This window comes from Drosophila willistoni (genome assembly GCF_018902025.1).
Source record: "Drosophila willistoni isolate 14030-0811.24 chromosome XL unlocalized genomic scaffold, UCI_dwil_1.1 Seg142, whole genome shotgun sequence".
In the NCBI taxonomy this organism is placed as follows: domain Eukaryota; kingdom Metazoa; phylum Arthropoda; class Insecta; order Diptera; family Drosophilidae; genus Drosophila; species Drosophila willistoni.
Genome location: NW_025814053.1, coordinates 615302 through 636357, shown reverse-complemented (window position 1 = coordinate 636357; position 21056 = coordinate 615302). Strand labels below are relative to the sequence as shown.

Sequence of the window (21056 nt, the reverse complement as noted above, 5' to 3'; positions counted from 1 at the left end):
TTAATGCCACACTTTGATTTAGGTCTAAAAATAGCGCATCGACAAAAGTTTATTTATAGCTTTAAAGTGTTCGTGAAGAACCATTTCATTCCAAACTGTGCACTTAACAGCTTATTACTTCATGCCTCCAAACGCGACTTCAGCGCAACATCAATAATTCTCTTTGGAATATTTTCATATAACAATTTTTAATATCATTCAACGAAACTGACTTTTTAACTTGCGGAACACCGGGGAAGTGGCAGGGACTTAAAATGACAATGCCCCCCACACATACAAACACTTTGTATATATATGTACATACAAACATACATATGTATGTATATACAATGAAAATTAGCCTCAACATGGTTTCCTACTCAGACCATTGGGGCATGTAATTGCTTACGCTTTGTGCTCATAGAAAGGGAAACCGAAGTGCTTAATTAACAAATTTTCCAACATTAGCGCGCCACAACATCAACTGAGGCGGTTGATTGCACACACAAATACTTATATATGTATGTATACATTCTTTGTGTAGATTTATTCCTGTGCATAGGACCAAGCAAAGTTTCGCTGTTAGTGTTGTTCTTATACCCTTGCAAAAAGGGTACATTCATTTTGGTCAGAAATATACAAAACTTTCATCCCGATCGACGCAAAATTCTAAATCATCTATTTTTTGTTATATTTTGGAGTTATCTTTATTTGGTAGGCCGTCTCGTTATTCCCATATATAGGTTGAGATTGAGAATGCTAATCAAATGATCAATTGAAAAGTCCTACGATTAAAGAAAAACGAAGCAATGAATCCGAATCGAAATATGGTCCGGTTTCGGGTAAACCTTTTTTTTATTTCGGTTTCTCTTACTGAAAATGAAACGTTTCTAAACGGTGACGATTTCGGTTTCGTACATTAGTTAGATTTTATATCATGCACCAATAGGGCGAAATGGCATATTAACAGGAAGGAATGAAGCTTTTTCGAACCCATAAAATATTAACATATTAAAACGAAACAGAAATAGCCGAAGTGTGAGTGAGACAGCATATTCTTGCTATTCATTTGGTCTTATCTCTTATAAAATAGGTTTTTCTCTTGGTGCATGGTATACCGAAGTCGGCGAGACGGATTACTTAATTTCAATGATAGCTCGTCGCTTTCTAGACAAACTTTTGCCATATGTGTGAGAGAGACGTGGCAAAAAACGAAGTTTTCCAGTCAGACACAAATATGCTGAAACTCAAAACAACTCAAACTGCAGCTCAAACTCTTGTTCTCTGCACTTCACTCATTTCCGGCATTTCGTTTTAATTAAATTTATAACAAATGTCATACATGTACATATATATTTATGTACATATGTATGTATGTGTAACGAGGGGAAAACTTTTTATGCCAAAAAACATAAAGAAATATCAAAGAAGCTAACTTCGGTTATGCCAAAGTTTATGTACCCTTGCAGTCTTTTACCAAAATATTTTTAAATTTTCCAATTTCCTTTTCGGTTTCTTATTGGATAGATGCATATACACATATCCATACACATACATACAAACACTCACCATTTTCTTTTATTGCTGCATATATATAGGGGCATGGGTATATCGACTCAGCTTCTCATGCTGATAAAAAATATATATACATACATACTTTAAGGGGTCAGAAACGTCTTCTTGACCAATTCTATAATACCCTCTGCAAGGTTAATACCAAGTTAAAGAATAATTAAAATAAGTTTGTATACCCTACATACAGGCCTACAATCCAATGTAGAATTAATACATAATTTTTCATTCTGGAAAACTGGAAATTGTAAGATTCTATATCGGCAAAGTCAGTTCTTTGAGGAATCTGTGAAGTTCAATTGGTTGTTAATTTCACTTCAGTAATTTCCCTTTCAGGGCCTAATATTAAACGCTTAGATTAATAGTTTCAAACTAATTTTAATTTCATTTTTGACTTAAAAGTTGAATTGGCTTAGATCAAGGGTGGCCACGGAAATTTAACTTGGGAGCCAGAGCATCAGCGGCTGAGGCTGGGCAGAGAAAAAGGTAATTTTTTTTGGACTCGACGCACACAAAAATTTGTGTGTCCCGAGTTTTATGACGGATCATAAACGACCTTTTTTGGGTCGATCGAGCGATCGTCCTCGAACTTGTAGACAGAGGAACGGCCAAGTCCCGAATTTTGCGGGGAGGGGGGAAAAAGGGTCGCGATCTCGAGCACTCAAATTTTTGTGTGCGTCGACTCGCAAAAGTGACCTTTTCTCTGCCCAGCCTCTGCTGGTAAAGAGCCACGGGAGCCAAAAGAGCCACTACGTGGCCATCCTTGGCTTAGATAACAAAAGTAAACTGCTACATTATTTTTGGCTTTTGGGTTTTTATTTCTGTGAAACAGAAAAATATTTATTATTTTCTGGATTGTTTAACGCTTACAACAAGAAATAATCATAACAATTACCATAAAACTGAAACGATTGGAACAGCACTAACAACAATTTTTGTGGTTAAAGCGAAAAGCGCTATATCTGTGGGAGTGTGTGTGTGTGTGTGTGTGTGTGTGTGTGTGTGTGTGTGTGTGTGTGTGTGTGTGTGTGTGTGTGTGTGTGTGTGTGTGTGTGTGTGTTGTGTGTGTGTGTGTGGTTGTGTTTGTGTTTTTACTTGATTGTTATTAAGTGTTGATTACTTGGCTTCACTGTTGTTATTCGTTATTATTATTTTAGTATTATTATTATTTGCCATTGATTGGTTGGTTCCTTGTTATGTTTTGCTGTCTGTTCATTATTAAAAGTATTCACCCACAGCCCGTAATGTTATCTGTTCCACCTGGGCATGTGGTGGAGTCGACAGGGCATAAAGCACAGCCTGAGCCACATCGTCCGCCTGAAGTATAACTTCGCCCAATTGGGCTTTCGTCTCATCAGGAACTATTTCGGTTGCCACCCAGCCGGGACTGATGCTCTATAAAATAAAAAAATTATTTAATTAAATAGAAGAAAAATGAAAAACGTTTTATCGATATTTGCATTTGAATAGCAATAAAGAAAGTGTTATATGAAAAGCGTTATAGAAGTAGATAAAAGAAGGGAGTAATATTAATCAGTACTAATATGCGAGTCTCATTAGCGCTAGTAGATTGTTTCTTTTGGCGCGATTAAGTAATTATTTCTTTGCTCCCAACTTACCGTTGTCTTGATTTTTGATTGTTTTCCAATCAATTCCTGTCGGAGGACCTCATGTACAGCAGTTAACGCAAATTTAGTTGGAGTATATATATTCAGACTTGGATCGGCTGGATCGGGCTTATACCCCGCCACTCCGGCCGTACTATTAATGAAGATCAAGTGTCCAGCCATTTTTCGACCGGTCATACTCTTGATTGCCGATTGAGTGCAATAAACACTACCCATGATATTGGTTTGAATTACATCACTTATGTCGTTAATGGGCATATCAATCAAATGGCCATCACGCAAAATTCCAGCATTATTTATGAGTATATCACAGCCGCCTAGTTCCTTTTCAATCCATTCGAAGGCGTTGGCCACCTGCGGTTTTAGTGAAACGTCACACGTCCGGTGATGGAAATATTTTCGCTGATCCTCCGGCAGGGATTGTCTCAACTCCTGCAATCGTTCGGTGCGACGGGCGAGACCGACAACTTGAACACCAGCCGATACTAATAATTTAGCGCATGTCGCTCCAATCCCAGAGCTAGCGCCACTAATCACAGCCACGCGTTTGTGCCAACGTTCCATGGTGAACTGGGTGAACGTATCAATGGAAGGCACACCATATATCAGGCACAGTCTTATCAGCTTTCCAAAAACCACAGAGAGAGAGAGGAAGAAAAAGAGCGAAATGTTGACTTAGCGATTAGAAGGGCCAATAAGCTCTCTTTCACTGACGTGGAACTGCTCTTTGCTCTTAAACAGGCCACCAACCAGCCGGTTCATTGATTTGCTTGTTTGTTTGTCTGCCTGTTTGTATCATAAACATTTCTTATCTTATTTATTCCTAGATGGTGGAACCTGTGACATCATAAAGTGCATATTTCCACTTGCCATCTTTATTCCCATTTTGTCATCATAAATTATCCAAATATATATGTATTTCTTATCTAGCTCAATTTAAGAGATAAGATTTGATTGGAAATCGTGCCGATTATTTGAGTCCCTCTCTAGTCTTAATTTTGTTATAATGACAGAGGATAACGACATATCTCCTCGCAGTTTTATATCTGTTAAAGCGAAATAGTTTTAAATTTCCCTTAAATGGTAAAAAAAGGTTTATTAAAGTCGCCAAAATTTATGTAAAAGGCTTTTTTTCGTTTTCGAAACTCTAATAAAGTAAAATATTAAAATTAGAGGTAGAGAGGTGTTTTTCACCCGTTTATTAGTGGCGGCTCTAGAGTGCTCATGTGCTTGTAAGAGCGAGATAGCATATGCCTTCTAAAGTTGCAGCAATCGTTCACTTAATTCATTGTAGACGGATCGCCGACAAAAGGTTACCCGAAATTATTTTGTTAAATTAATAGTGCATTTCAAACGGCTTGAGGTCATGTTTGTATGAATTAACAAGTTCCATCATCAGCAGACTGCTGAAGAATCCAGAGTTTTATTGGTCATTCCGTATCTTGCAAAAAAGGGTATATTAATTTTGGTCAGAAGTGTGCAACGCATAGAATTTCCGACCATATTAAGTATATATATTCTTGACCAGCACGACGACGAGTTCAAATAGCCATGTCCGTCCGTCCGTCTGTCTGTCCGTCCGTCTGTCTGTCCGTCCGTCCGTCCGTCCGTCCGTCCGTCGAAACTCCTCCTAGACCGTTGGAGCTACAGAGCTGAAATTTTGCATGTAGGCTTGTATATACTGCAGGCGTTGTATATCTCGGATTCAGCCGGATCGGATCACTATATCATATAGCTCCCATACAAATGGCAAAGTCACGAACAGTGACTGTTCTTAATAACGTCGTTATTTTCTGAGCTATTGTCATGAAATTGAATATTGGTAAGTTAATTACACATATAAACGACTGTGCCAAATTTGATCAAGATCGGGTGACTATATCATATAGCTCCCATAGGAACGATCTTTCGAAAACAGTGACTTTTGTCAATAACTTCATTACTTTTGACGCGATTGCTTTTAAATTAAACATTTGTTAGTTTAATATATCTGTTAATGACTGTGCCGAATTTGATAAAGATCGGGTTACTATATCACATGGCTCCCATTGGAACGATCGGTGGAAAACAGTGACTTTGATCAATATCTTAGTTTTTTCCTATGCTAAGATTATAGGCCGTTCTTTCGCAAACATTAGCCTTTTTAGCATGAACGTTTTTCCACTTTGATGGAAAAAAGGTAAGGAAAGAGTTACCATAAAAGTTGCAAGGGTATACAAACTTTGACGCGGTCGAATTTAGCCCCGGCCCTCTGGTTATTGTTTCCAAATACTTATGTTTAGTTTCATATGCTTATTCTGTAGGAAATTAGCTAGTTGCCCATTTTGAAAAAACTTAAATTTGGATTCTTAATTATGGCACTATATGGAGGCACAACAAACAGTGCTGATGCCTAATGCCGTCCACTATCGATGGTTTTGAAAAGACTATCGACGACTATTATAGTTTCATCACCTCAACTCGATTTTCTGGCGAATCAAGGGTGAATACGCAATGACATATAATATACTCCTGACATGAAGAAGCAGTAATGAATGACTGACAGACTGACTGAATGAATGGCTATATATTCAACAGAAATCTCCCATTTTAATAATGTATACTGAAGAACCTGTAATTGTCCGTGTCCACAATTTGAACCCATTAGATTTAATTTCCCAAAGGTATATTTTATATACTCTTTTCCCACTTAGTTCACATCCATTCTCTTACATATACATATGTACAATATGTAGTGCTTACCACAGTTGAAACCCTTCAAATACACACAATCACTGAACACACGGCCATCCTTGACTGGTAAAAGTATAGTTATACATACATATGTATGTATGTGTGTGTGTGTGTGTGTATATATAGTGATACAATTCAACACTGTCATTAGTCCAAAGCAGCAACTGGCAAATTAAATACGCATTAAATATTTACGAGTATTATTATGCATATGGCAAATGTTGGCATAATGGGATCTAGGATTTTGTGTATTCATACATACATACGTAAAAGTTGATTCCGGAGTCTCTAGAACATTAGGTAAATTACAATGACAAAAACATAGCCAAGATATTGGCTTGAATTGGTTGGAATTGGTTTCTTGGAGAGACACCATTTGTCTGAGGTAGAGAAGTTTCTATGCCACATATCATCGTGTCCAGTTGGTTTGTTTATTTTTTTCTTTCCATCTAATGAGTATGCCTGTGGCAGCCTCCTATTTTTTTCTGCTTCTTTCCATTGTTTTTTCTTTTGTGGTTTTTTTTGGTTGTTCCTGGTAATTAGAGTTTCATGTTTCGCAACAAAACAGCAAACGGAAGTTGCTAGCCAGCAGCAACGGCAACGTCAACGGCAACAATAAAAATGGACCAAAAAGGGGATGTGTTGCTTAATTACACGTATTACCAAATATTACACATACGACAAGAAAGACGAAAAACCTATATCCTTCAAAGGGTCATCACATTAGATACTTTCTTCTTCCATATCCATATATAAGACCATACGGTTTTTATTATATTAATTTTGATCTCTTGGTTTTATTTTAAATATAAACAACGCGTTCAGTTTTCATCAAAATTCAATATTAAGAACAAGTCTGCTGTGCTAAGAAAACTAAATACCTAGCATTACATTTTGTATCGGAGTTTATTGGGTATTTAATAATACATAATAACATGGCAAATCTCATTGATTAAAACTAACTAATCCATTAAACGAAAATTTAGGACTATTACTCGTTCGTTTGATTAATTGAAATCCAGCCAGTTGGGACAATAAAGTAAATGTAATTTAATGGCCAACCAGTTGCTGCAACCGAGTCACGTCAGTATTCAGATTACACACGATAGGAGGGAATTTCTACTTCCTACTTGGGCTTTTTCTACAATTTTTTGGCGGATCCTTTGCCCTCTCCTTCTCCTCAGCCCGTCTCAGTTTAATGGCATGACCACCAGTGATGGGTCAGAGAATGGGAATTGGGGGATGCCCAGGGTAAAGTGAGTGAACCAGCACAAAATAATTGTTCCCGTTAAGCAATAATTTTCTATACCTTCCATTCCCCGAGTATTACAGCATGGTTGCTGATGGTTTACAACAAAAAAACAAAAAAAAGTAGGTGAAGTAGCCACTACGTGTAGCTTCCACTCCCAAAGTTGATGTACTGGGCATGGAGCGTGGTTTATTTGGCACAGTTTGAAATACCTTAATTGAGTAGAGTGTGAACAGTGGCTAGACCCAGGCAAAGTGGAACAAAAGCAGAATCGCCGTATGAAGTGGGGGCGTATGTGTAATATTTTCCAAGCCACTAATAGTTAATTAGCTTTGGTTAAAGACTATTCATCAAAGGGAATAACGAATATTCTTCAAAAACGAGATTATTGCCTTCTTTTGTTCAGCTTTATTAAACGTCAATCCAAAATATTAATAAAATACAAATTGTGAAACACTTTCCAAAACGATTAAATGTGCAAATCTTATTCTGCCAAATTAAATAAGGCGTTAATGTTTAGAAATCATTTATAACAATTATCTTTGGTTCGTTCGTTTTTTTCATATTAATGTTGTAGTTTTCGCTTTGAATTGGCTTCCTTGCATTAAAGCAGGTTCATGAGTTCTATGATGAAAAAGCTGAAAATTTCAAAAATAATGTTTGGTTATTTACAATTCAAGCTAACTGCGACCTATGTGGCATTGAGTTATAGGCATATTCTGCACGGTTAGTTATATCATATCATAATATAAGTAATATATCTTTTGTATCTTTTTGACCACGCCTACTTTTACCACTTATATAGCACATTATACATTATCTTTAGCACTAAGACTGAAAAAGCGATTTGGTCCAACATGCAGTTGCGCATTTACCCTAAAAATAATAATGCCTTGAAAAACGTACAACAATATGTTTTGCATTATACTATTTGGTACCATACGAAAAGACGAGGAAGCATTATCTTTATGAAATAATTCATTTATATCATAACTATTCTATTTTGGTTGATATAGGCCCACGCTGGCTTAATCCGGCACTGATTGAGATAGTATTTTAAATCATTGTGTTTCTTACTGTACTTTAAAGTGGCTCTATTATAGTATCTTATCAGTGGCAAACCAACCTATTCCATCCACTGACCTCACCTGACTGACTCACTGTTGGACCAATAATGTAACTTTTTTGTAAATTAACCCTTAAAATAACAAAAATAATAAAGCAGCCAAGAGAAACACGTATAAAAACTGAAATTGTTATTGTTGTAAGTAGATTTCGTTGTTCTATTGTTTGGCCTTAAAGCGAACATTATGTTTAAGTACATGGCCAAGACTTGAAAAGTTCAAATGGCTTATACCCCATTCATTCATTCCGTTTATTCATTTTTTCTTTCGGTCTTCGTCCATTTGTTTACATTGTTGCATACTCCCAGAAGATGTTGGCCATTTGTGATAATTTTATAGGACCTGTAAACTAACAGGAGTAGCAAATGATGCTTTTTCCAACAGCTGCCCCTTTCTTTTACATTCATTTACCTTTTGCCGCTTTTCCACCTTGTACATCACGTTGAATGTTGATAGTATAAAGAAAACGTTCTTTCCCGTCTAGAATACAATGAGGTAATATCATAGCCACGTTGACTCGGGTATGCTCTGTACCAAGACTGAATGCAACTTAAATTTTGAAGAGATTACTCTCAATTTATTGTACATCTGACATCTTTTGTATCGCAGTAGTTTCATATGATGACAATCAATAGGAAAATCACTACATTTTTTATCTAAAATTCTATTTCAACCGATTGTTTCTATGGCAGCTATCCGATAAATAAATGCCTTCATGGAAAACCGCATGCGGGTGAAACGGTCAAAGAGGATTTTTTTATGAACTAGATATATACATTAAACCTTTAATCTGATCCTTCATTTCATGAGCACCACATGTCTGATCAAAAACAACATTCTTTTCTTTTAAGAGTATAAAAAGTGAGAGGAAGCAAGTCGAAGAAGTGGAAACGAAATTGCTGCTGCTGCTTTATGTGTTGACTGTTGTTCTTTCTCTACTCATCTCTACTATTTCTTGATACTGCCTTGTTGTTGCTGTCTAGCTCTTCATTCTATTTGGCTATGAAATGTAAACTACTTGGCGTATTGAGAAATGCTCGAGGAGGATACGGGCAGTGTTTCCTGAGTTGTGGTGAATGGATTTGCTTGACCAAATGCACAACGAAAACAAACAAAAATAAAAAGTGGAAAAAAAGGATTGATTTTGGTCTTGGCTATACAAAAGCTTTTCATACCTAAAACAAAAGATTATGCAAAGATTTGAATGGGAAAAAAATAAGATATACTTTTTTTTATGCACACCCCTTTAATCTATAGGATAACCAGAGGCCCGGGCTCTCTTTGACCGCCCCGAAGTTTGTGTACCCTTGCAAGATTTTTTGTTACTATTCCTACTCTAGGTATAAAGTACGTGAACGTGAAAAGAGTTTTGTCTAAAATGTCTAAAGTTGGCGCAAAAAACAACCCGCAAGCTCAAGCTGGAGCAATGCGGCGTATGTAACGTTGTCTGATCCGATATACAACCCGTGCAGTATATTCAAGCCTACATCCAACACTTTTCAGCTCGGTAGCTCTTACAGTCTAGAGGGAGTGTGCGTTGATCCACACTTCTGACTGAATTAATGCACCTTTTTTTTTTTGTATATTATGAAAATCAAAAATGATCTAACTAACCTAAAAACCTATGACATTCTGTGGAGTTAATTTAATGCTTGATATATCCCCTTATCTCACCTCAACTCGTATTTATATGTTTTAAGGCCATGCCTCGTTGTAAGATAGTTTTAGGTTGTAGTCTTAAAAATTGCATACGATTCCATTAATATCCACTCAACTCTAAACTTACTTTACAGAGAGAGAGAGAGGAAATGCGAAAATAAACATGCAAATATGTCGATGAGGCTATACATGCTTTTAACTGACACTTTAGACATTTTTATTGTACTTTTGTTTGATTTTTTGTCCATTCTTTCATTTCTAAATGACACAACAGTATTTAATGAAATTTAAGTAAATTGCCATCAATTTATTTCGTTTAATTTTTTCGTTTAGAATATTGTGACAGAGGAAAAATATGTCATTGCAATTTCATCCTGAAGGAATTCAATAAACTCAATTTTGTTCTTAGTTTATTGTTTTTGGCATGGAGGACAATTAAATTATTCATTCTTAGCAGGATGTCAACACATGTGTCTGTGTGATGTGGCTGTTAGATAGGTAAACATATACATATATGTACATACATATATGGAACTTTAACATTTCTATTATAAATGCTTTTATTTTCATAATTGTTTGCATGCATCTATTTTTTCCTTTCTAAGTTTATTACGAACAAATTTTTAATATTTGGCAGAAATATTATTTATGCATAGGCCGATGATGTTGATTACTAGTTGTTCATACGGACGGACAGACGGATATAGCTAGAACGACTTGGTTGTAGGACTTAATGATTGTTATATATATTTTAGCAACTTGAATATACTTCAATTTCAGCCTCTGGGTGCATGGTATAAAGAATACAATGAAATCATTGTATTACATTACTCGGTTAATGTGTCCCTATTTCTATCTACTCTCATAATTTACATAGCCAAAACAAATGATAAAAGAAGAAAAAACGAAATGTCGTGACAAAGGCGTAAAGAATAAGATAAAAGAGACAATCGACACGTTTCAGAAGCACCTACCAGCTTTCGTTTAAGAGCTTTGTCCCACACGTGTGTCTGAAGCGTCACGTCAATAAAAGACGCATTAGATAGTCCAACTGAATCCTTACAAATTGCCGTTCATCAATTTAATGTTGAAATTGTCATCAAAATTATTGATGAGCTTGTTTTAGTTTGCAAGCAAAAGACCGTGGAAAAAGACAACTCAACAACGGATCCTAGAGTATACGAGTGAATTGGATTTTTACAGGTTTAATTTAGCTTTTTTTATTGCCTATTTCTACTCATACCCTATGCAGAAAAGGAGATATGCACTAGGCTAAATTACATATACATATGTACTTAGCCTTATAGCTTAAGTACATTCATGCCAAGTGTTTGTTAATGATTTATCAAAATTGATACCAAAATTTATAAAGTGGTAGCCCTTATAATAGCACAATAATTTTCAAAATGTTTCTATTTAATGGGTATTATTTCGCTCGTTGTTGCTTACTTCATAAAAATGAACACTTGAGAGGCAAAATCCTTTGTCGAGTCGTAGTTTATATTAAGCCAATGTCAATTCACCACAGCCGCCATTGCCCCTCCCTGAATCACGCTTTTTCCTGGCTGTGTGGGAGTGTGTGATTTTTGAAGCGTGCTATCATCATTTTCATTCGTAATTGCATGATAAATGCTTACAAAATGACGACGGTCATGATTTGATGACACTTGCACATATTGCAACAACTTCGCATCGTAAAACAAGCACACTAAATAAGGGAAGAGGGGCAGAAATAAAAAGGACCAAAAGCAAACAAGGCAACAATATGGGATTTGGCTCTTTTCAAAAGCATCTCTTCAATGTTACGATCCAGATATTAAAAATGTTAATGTTATGAGAAAACGTAGGGGAAGTAAGAGAAGGGAGTCCAAGCACTTCACTATACACACATATGTGTTTTGTTGTGTATGTTCGGGTATGTGAGTGTGTATATGTTGTGGGCGTAACTTGAGGCGCCATTTAACTGCACTTCGTGTGGCTTTGCCAGTTTAATGTCTCTCTTATTCATATACGACATGCGAAAATTGTGGTGAAGTTAGGGTAAGGGTTAAATGTCGGTCATATTAGCCCATTTGACTGCTGCTGCAGATTAAAATGAAAAATGAGTTTACTCATGCAAAATTTCCAGTGAATAAGCTTACATCAACTTAAATGAAATGTATTTCAAATTAATTTACATTCTCAAATGCAGTATTATTGCAAAATGACATCCATCATATCTCTTTTCGGTTTAATTTCGTGTAACACTTCTTATTAATCATTAACGAGTTTTAGCATATTGCTTCATTCATTATATTATATCTTTTACCCATTCGCAGAGTCTATTATAAAAGTGACTAGAATTTAGCATGCTTGCAATGGCAATTTTGAAATTTAATTTCTTATTCTTTCTTATATACTCGTATAAGAAAGTATACATATTTTTGATAAGCCTCAACAGCTGATTCGATCTAGTCATCTATCAATATGAAGAGTTTTATATGAACCAGACTGAAAGTAGTCAAGTTATAAGTATGAAGTAAGTAAGTCGTCTCGCCGACTTTGGTATACCATACACCAGTAAAGCAAATATTTCAAGCATTTTCACATGCTTCTTACAAGCATATCTTAGTATCTCGCTCACTCAATCATACGAGCACCTCGCCCCCACCAGCCAACGTCCAACTCCGCCTTATGGAAAAACGTTTATATGCATAACTCGACTGTTTTTTATCCGATTTTCATCAAATTTGGTATTTTGATAGATATTAGTATTAAATTGAAGTTGCCAAATTTGATTGCATGAGGTAAAAAATACGGGAGATAATCAAGTTTTTCAAATTACGGGGGCGGAAAAGGCATGGCAAAATTTTTATACATACAAATGTGTGCATTTACTAAGCGAATATACATACCAAATATGGTGTCTCTAGCTAGAATAGTTTTTGAATAAACGCTTATTTTAAATTGCGGGCGGAAAGGGCGTGCAAAAATTTGAAATAAACTTGATCACTCTACATACTACACGAGTCTACATAAAAAATTTGGTGCTCTAGCTCTATAGTCTCCGAGATCTAGGTGTTCATACGGACAGACGGACAGACGACGGACGACGGACGGACGGACGGACGGACAGACGGACATGGCTAGATCGACTCGGTGTTGATTCTGATCAAGAATATATATACTTTGTGGGGTCGGAGATGCTTCCTTCTGCCTGTTACATACATTTGGCGACTTTAATATCCATTTCACCCTATGGGTGTTGGTTATATACTTGTTTAGTTAGCGCGCAGAAAATAATTGTTCCAACTTTTTGCCACGCCCCCTTCCGCCCCCGAATTTACATAACTCTGATTTTCTTAAAAACTATGAAACTACCGACATTAAATTTGTATGTAAGCTAGCGTAATAGACGCGCAATATTGACTATTTAAAAATTTGCCACGCCCATTTCCGCCCCCGAAATTAAACAAAACTGGTTTTCTCGAAAACAAACAAAGCTAAAGTCACCAAATTTAGTATGTATATGGCTTAGTATGCGCGCAGAATACATATATTTTAATATGTTGCCACGCCCACTTCCGCCTCCATAATTTAGAAAAAACCGATTGGCTCTTGCAATTTTTTCACCATCCGATCAAATTTGGCAACTAATAAATCTTATCTATTTCTATCAAACTACCAAATTTGATTGAAATCGGACTAGAAACATGCAAAATATACGTATGAACGTATTTTGCTACGCGATCCATAAGGGCAGAATTGGCCGTGGCTAGTGGCGCGCTAGAGTGCTCGTGTGTTTGTAGAGTGAGCGAGATAGCATATGGTTATGAGGCATGTTAAAACATTTAATAGACATACATTTGGTTTTCGAAATTTTAAATATTATTTCACCTGGTTATTGGTATACCCAAGTCGCGAGACGACTTACTTACTTCATTTATTTCTAAATACTCCAGACTATTTTATTTGTTTGTGTGTTTATGGACATTTTTCTTTCAGCCCCAACACAAATTGCAGTGATTTAAATTAGCATTTATTGCGCAGTATATTTTCCTCAGTTTAAACAGTTTCCTTAGTGCACAGTTTACGGGGGCTTTTATACTTGTATGAATTAATAAAGTAAATACATATTTGATTCAATATGTGTTTTTCTTCACTTGTATAAAATTCATTCATTCATTTTCATGGAATGCACCGAATAATTAAAAATTAACGCAAAACAGCGTGAAAAATATGTTGCGAGCTTTTAGGCGGGGTCGTTCATATGCCACATTTATGTATTCATAAATGTGTGGGCGTAGTTGCGTGTGTATGTGTGTACAGTTGGGCACCACTTAGTCAGTCACTTAACCACTGCGTGCTTCAGGGGATTAGCGTAGTTCTTCTTGAGTGTAGTTGGGGTGTAAATCGTATAAGAGAATGAGCCCAAGGCAGGCAACAATTGCCACTACGTTGATGAAGTCATTACCAGGAAGTGAAATCTCAACCTGCAGGTACTTGAAGGTAAGCTAATGAACTGCAACTGCCATTTGCAACCTAGATGTGTTCCCCATTTAATCCACTTATCATGGAGAAGTTTCATTTAACAAGCACGTGGAGATTTCTCAATATGGGTTCTCATTATTCAACATTGCATTAGATGCCAGATAGTAGATGGGTAAAACGTTGAGTGAAATTCCGCTGCGTTGTTATTTAGTGCAAAAAGGTAACGGACAGATGAATTAATGCAGATAGACAGATATTTCATGTTCAACATATTTAGTAATTCTCTTTTAATATATCAACCGTATTAATAAAACTTTATATACTCTCGGACAGTTCTGCTCCTTTCGGTGCTTGTCTCACATTTACTGATAACTTTAAATCGACTGCGATTGCAACTGGTAGAAGTTGGCCCGCAGAGTTTTACACTTAAATGACTTCACCCACATGACCCAAAGCTGTTATCGTTGGTAACGGTTCCCGAGTAGTCAATGTCAGGGACAGCAATAAACATTCCTACCACAAAAGTTGGCGTTGTTAGCTCCGGATCGAGTTGCAGTTACACTTGTGGAGTGCTAGGCTCAAGCCTTACCTGTCTGCACCATGCTGCACTTATCCAGCTGGAGAATGCATTTCGCATTCGTTGATTTTGCAAGTTACTTTTCTCTTCTAGTTCTGCTTTTGCTGTTCGGCTCCGACATGTTGGCAGTGACATGTTGTTCAAAAACACAAACTAAAAGCAGATGTCAAACTGCTAGAACTCTAGTTAGATCTTTGCGCGCACTTTTCGTACGACCGATTTTAGGCGAAACGTCTAAGATGGGAAGGCAAAATACAAGTTAACAAATCACCGCTTGGAGACACTTCCCAAGCGGGTTGGCAGCTGCTGCCAGTAAATAACTGGCCCAAAATTGTCTAATGCTTCTACCCCAATCGTCTTTTTTTATACCATACACCCATAGGGTGAAATGGTATATTAAAGTCGCCAAAATGTATGTAACAGGCAGAAGGAAGCATCTCCGACCCACAAGTATATATATTCTTGATCAGAATCAACAACCGAGTCGATCTAGCATGTCCGTCTGTCCGTCCGTCCGTCCGTCTGTCCGTATGAACACCTAGATCTCGAGACTGTAAGAGCTAGAGCCACCAAATTTGGTATGTAGACTCGTGTAGTATGTAGAGTGATCAAGTTTATTTAAAATTTTTGCCACGCCCCTTTCCGCCCCCGCAATTTAAAAAAAGCGTTTATCTCAAAAACTATTCAGCTAGAGACACCATATTTGGTATGTATATTCGCTTAGTAAATGCACACATTTTGTATGTATAAAAAATTTGCCACGCCCTTCTTCGCCCCCGTAATTTGAAAAACTTGATTATCTCCCGTATTTTTTTACCTTATGCAATCAAATTTGGCACACTTAAATTTAATACTAATATCTAGCAAACCATTGATCAAAATCGGACAAAAAACAGTCGAGTTATGCATATAAACGTTTTTTCCATAAGGCCGGATTTGGCCGTTGGCTGGTGGGGGCGCTAGGGTGCTCGTATGATTGAGTGAGCGAGATACTAAGTGAAAATGCATTTGTTTAATAAAGTTGAAATGTTTGCTTTACTGGTGTATGGTATACCTAAGTCGGCGAGACGACTTACTTACTTCATTTTTTTTTTTGTTGGTTTGGCATTGTTTCTTATTTGCCTTGCTTTCCATGCTTCGACCTTATTTCGGCTCCTTCATGTTTATTTGTGGCATCTTTTTCTTTCGTGCATAATTTACGAGTTAAAATTGCCATCGCCAACATAAACGTAAGTACAAACAAGGCACGTATTTATGTTCTGGGTGGGGCACTAAGGGTTGGCTGGTTGGATCTGGGTGTGACTTCTTATAGGTTGTTGGTCTTATAGGTTGTTGTGCGCCTTTAGGTTTGCGGCTTGCATGCAAATTTTATGTTTTAATAATAAGTCTGAGGCATGCAAGCAGCGTATATTTTATGCCAATTGCCTGGTAAAGGATCATCATATCCCATTGCAACGTACATTCCTCTCACCCTGTTCCCTTAAAGCTAACCACAATACCAAAAGCATCCTTTTATCATCTTCATCAAATTATAGTTCTTTGCGAGAAATGTATCACCAACTTTAATGCATTTGTGTTTTTTATTATTATGATTTATTTGTTTGTTATGTTATAAGTTGATTATAAATATTTCATGCTGGCAAACTCTATTACTTGAGCTTTATATCCTAGAAAATTCAATTGGAAATGGAGGCTTGAGCCTGGCAGTTCACTTTAATAGACATTGTAAACTTTTCGTTGTCATCATATCAAAGGACGATCCCTGAGAAATTTGAAAAGTAGTGAAATTTCCCATGTGATCTTCGTGTTTATCTATGGAAGCTTATGGGACATTAAATAAAAGGTTGAAATGTATTTTTATTTCATTCTAAGGCTTATTTTGTAAGATAGATTCAAGGGACATAATTATTTTTAATCTTTCCGGTTTTCCTGGCTAATTTGGATAAAGGCTACGGCTTATGACTCTCAGCCTAAACTTCTGACTTGCCATCTCAATTTAGGAATTGCTGTTTTGTGGAATCAAAAGAAAAATTGCTAAATTGCGATCATAATTAAATCAACAAATTGTATCATTTAAATCGGCTTATTTAATGAATACTATTTCTTTTGGTCTGGGCCTTGGTCTTAGTTTCGTGCATAGTCTTGAAATTTCATTTATTTTATTTTGCTGTGTGTGTATGTCTGGGTATTTGTGTCGTTTCGTTTTTATTTCGCACTTAATTAAAAATCTTTTTCTGCTGACGTGCCACACGCAAGTTGTCGTTTCCGTCCGGTCTTAGGACGCGGAATCGGTTCCCCCTTCCTTCCCATCGACATCAGTCATTGCATTTTGCGCACTTACAGTTATTTAGCAACATTTACAACTAAAAAGAAAAAAAAAACAAATGTAATATACCAACAACTGTTTCAAAGAAAAACACCAAAACGGGTTGCACTGTGGATTTTGGGTAATTTTTGCTTAGCATGCCTTGAAAATTGTTGCATTGACCTCATAATGGCAAAGTCGCTTCTTGTAACGCCATCGTGCGGGTTTAGTGAAAAGACTGTGCTTCCAGTGAGTAGAGGGTATTCGGATGATACATGAACTTAAGCAGAGCGGTATCCGGTGGTACTTGTATAACGTTCATTGCATAATTGCCCACCTTGAGGGGGCAAGCCAGGCTCATATTGCTGCCGCCTTTGGTTAGCATTAATCTTGGCCACATTATTCCAGGCTGTCACATGTCGTATGTATTTCCAAAACTCGCAAGTTTTTGTTGTCGAATTGTATAGGACACGTGGCAGCTCCGGTCGATCCGAGTTGGTCCGCTTCTTGCTGGGGTGTTGCAACAGCACCAGATGCCATAACGGTATAGGCACCTCTTGTCGCACATAGGTCATTGATGACATTGAATTGTTATTCGTATGCATTTTGAAATCCAAGCCGTAGTTGGGTGTGTCCCAAGAGCGAGTACCAAGAATTTTCATTGTATAGCAATACTGAAAAATACAAATGACGAATTTCTTTCAGTATATAACGGATTTTGAATAAAAAATGGATACAGATAAATACCGGACTTAACCGAGGCCTGCTATAATCAATAGACCAAAATATATGTGTTCGAAAGTGAAGACATGAATGTAAATCGTCCCATACAAAATTCGTAAATCTTCATTTTTTTAGTTTTCAAGATTTTAATGCAGATTGAAAATTGAACATGAAATAAAGTCATCAATTTTCCAAATACTTCAAGTATTTACTAAAAATTTGAGCTCCATGAAATTAAAGTTTATTAGAATACTTTGCTGTTAAATGTCATTTTTTGTAGTGCTTTAATCATTTGATACAGGAAGTCAACAGCATTCAAAAGAGATATTACTATCAAACTCGGTTAAAGTTTAAATTTAATTATTTTGCTCGGAAATAAATTAAAGTGCAGGACCTGTAGCATTTGCTACTGATATAGATAATGTATCTGACAAATTTTAGATAAGCGGTGAAAGCGACATGATGTCATACATATTTCGGAACCTAGCGCTCGATCTACCCGAATTTTTATGTGGACTAGTTTTGGATTAGACATGATTTATGTGGCTTCAACTAACTCTGCGTTACATGTTTTCAGTTAACTGATTTTATTGTATTGTTTGCAATTTGTTTTTCAGTTCACTTTAGAACCTTCTCTATCGTGTACTTCCATCGTGGTTGTGGGTAATGCAAAATATTGCATTATTAAAACTTTTCAATTTCAATTCAATTTTACTGTATAGGAATTCCTTGTCCGTAGCTTACTTCTTCACATTCGTTTACCATCTTAATATTTATCTTGATATTTGAATGCAGGGGTAACCTACCTGATTGCTAAGATGAAATATTCCAGAAACTACGAAAATCCGCAACAGAGATCGATTTGGTCTCATGATGGCTTCACATTGACTAAATTGGGCAAAATGAATCAATATTGCAGGTTAAATTTTTGTCATTGTGTATCAATGTTTCTAAATGATTATTTAAGTGATATTGTTGCTAAGTTAATAACTCAACTTTCACTGAGCTGTTGTTGTTGGTTTTTACTTTGTCAACTAATTGTTAAATAATTACAAATAAAGCCAGCAAATAGCTTAAAATTGTAAAATGTAATTACTGAAACTCTTGTGACCTTTTACCCAAAGGGAAGTTCAAATAAACAATGCGCGTGAAAGCGTCAATTGGAAAAAGGGTGGGGCGGGGAGTATGTGTGTGTGTGTGTGTGTGTGTGTAAAAGGGCGAGTTTGAGTTGTTAGCCCTGAAGGGTATATTTGCTTAGGTTTACTGTTAGAAGCAAAAGTTAATTTTACTTAGCCCAGAAGCTGGGCCTTGTTATGGTTAAAGTTTTATTGTTTATATATCTAATTACAATTCATTCTCTCCCTTTCGCATTCATGCTAATGCTGTCTATCTTGCCTCTCCATTTCTATTGCTATTTTGTCTCTGTTTTTATGTATCTGGTACTCCTCTTTCTCTTTGTTGTGCTGACAGTTGTCACATTTAACGGAAGATTTCCGTTACACTTTTTATCCTCCTCCATTTTTGCTGTCTATTTGGTTTTTTTTTTGTTCCTACATGCATACGTATATGTATTTCCGTTAACCGGTTCCGTTTCCGGTTGCCGACCATGACCTCTTTTGTCACTTACAACTTGCCCGTATTTGTTTTCATAGTACCTACATATACATATGTATGTATGTATGTATACATAGGCTATGCTGCAACTTACTCGTGCCCACATATCCTTTTCCATCCTATTCAATTTTTATGTTTATTTTTAAGTCATTTCTAGCAATAATATTTACATTCCCCTTTCCTTATCCAATGCTATTTTTGGCATTTATCAGCTCGAATTGTTTACTAAGGCAATTTGTCTGCTAACATTATTTTAAAATTAAAAAAAAACCTGAATTAAATAATCTTACATGTTACAATCAAGTCTCTAGAAACTATATCGATGAACATCAAAAAGGCATTTTTGCCATTTGGATTTACAAGTTGTTAATGTTCCTTCAATGTGCTGATGAAATTTTGTTTTATTCCAAAGAAAAGTAAACTTTTGATTTCGAATTAGTTTCAGCCAATTTCAAAGACAATTCGTTGAAAGTTTACCTTCGATGTCTCCGACTAAATAGCAGAACATCAATTTTAACACTTAGGCCACTTGTGGACATTTGTATTGGAGGAACAGGAAAACCAACTTGATCTATTACAATATTTCGTGTTCTTGTTTATTTATTTATTGTTTCTGGTTTTTTTATACCCTTGAATAAAGGGTATATTAATTTTGGTCAGAAGTGTGCAACGTATAGAAGGAAGCATTTCCGACCATAAATATATATATATATATTCTTGATCAGCATGACGAGACGAGTTCATATAGCCATGTCCGTCCGTCTGGATCAACGCAAACTCCTCCTAGACCGTTAGAGCTACAGAGTTGAAATTTTGCATGTAGGCTTGTATATACTGCAGGGGTTGTATATCTCGGATTCACTACCGGATCGGACCACTATATCATATAGCTCCCATACAAATGCCAAAGTCACGAACAGTGACTTTTCTCAATAACTTCGTTATTTTTTTTTGCTATTGTCGTGAAATTGAATATTAGAGAGTTTATTACGCTTGTTAACGACTGTGCCAAGTTTGATCAAGATCGGGTGACTATATCATATATCTCCCATAGGAACGATCGGTTAAAAACAGTGACTTTTGTCAATAACTTCGTTACTTTTGAAGCAATTGTCATAAAAATTTATAGTTCTCAGTTTAGCATCTATTAACTATTTAACTATTAATGACTGTGCCAAATTTGATTAAGATCGGGCGACTATATCATATAGCTCCATAGGAACAATCCGTGGTGCACAGTGACTTTGATCAATAATTTCGTTATTTCCTAAGCCGTTCTTTCGCAAATATTAGACCTTTTACACAAAAAACTTGCAAGGGTATACAAACTTTGACGCGGTCAAAGTTAGCCCCGGGCCTCTGGTTTTTCTCTAGAATCTATTTCTTTGATTTACGCTTCTTGTACTTAGTTTCTCTTGCTAGT

General features: G+C 36.3%; 2 protein-coding genes across 2 annotated transcripts; both read right to left on the bottom strand.

Moving 5' to 3' along the window:
• Positions 1–2708: 2708 nt before the first annotated feature.
• On the bottom strand, positions 2709–3758 carry LOC124460575 (farnesol dehydrogenase). Its single transcript, XM_047011636.1, has 2 exons — positions 3171–3758; positions 2709–2946 (listed from the first exon to the last, which is right to left on the bottom strand). Exons 1-2 carry the CDS (start codon positions 3741–3743, stop codon positions 2770–2772), a joined length of 750 nt encoding a protein of 249 aa, XP_046867592.1. The 5' UTR covers positions 3744–3758; the 3' UTR covers positions 2709–2769.
• A 13691-nt stretch (positions 3759–17449) lies between these two features.
• LOC124460548 lies at positions 17450–19751 on the bottom strand. Its single transcript, XM_047011570.1, is given in 5 exon segments — positions 17450–17496; positions 17499–17540; positions 17543–17684; positions 17686–17970; positions 19728–19751. Coding segments are annotated over 5 exon segments (540 nt in total).
• Positions 19752–21056: the final 1305 nt, after the last annotated feature.

Excerpts from the sequence above, each read along its gene's own strand:
- LOC124460575 (XM_047011636.1), bottom strand. The coding sequence starts at position 3,743 with ATGGAACGTTGGCACAAACGCGTGGCTGTGATTAGTGGCGCTAGCTCT. Across the intron at positions 2,947-3,170 it reads AATCAAAAATCAAGACAACG|AGCATCAGTCCCGGCTGGGT; the intron begins GTAAGTTGGGAG and ends TTTATTTTATAG.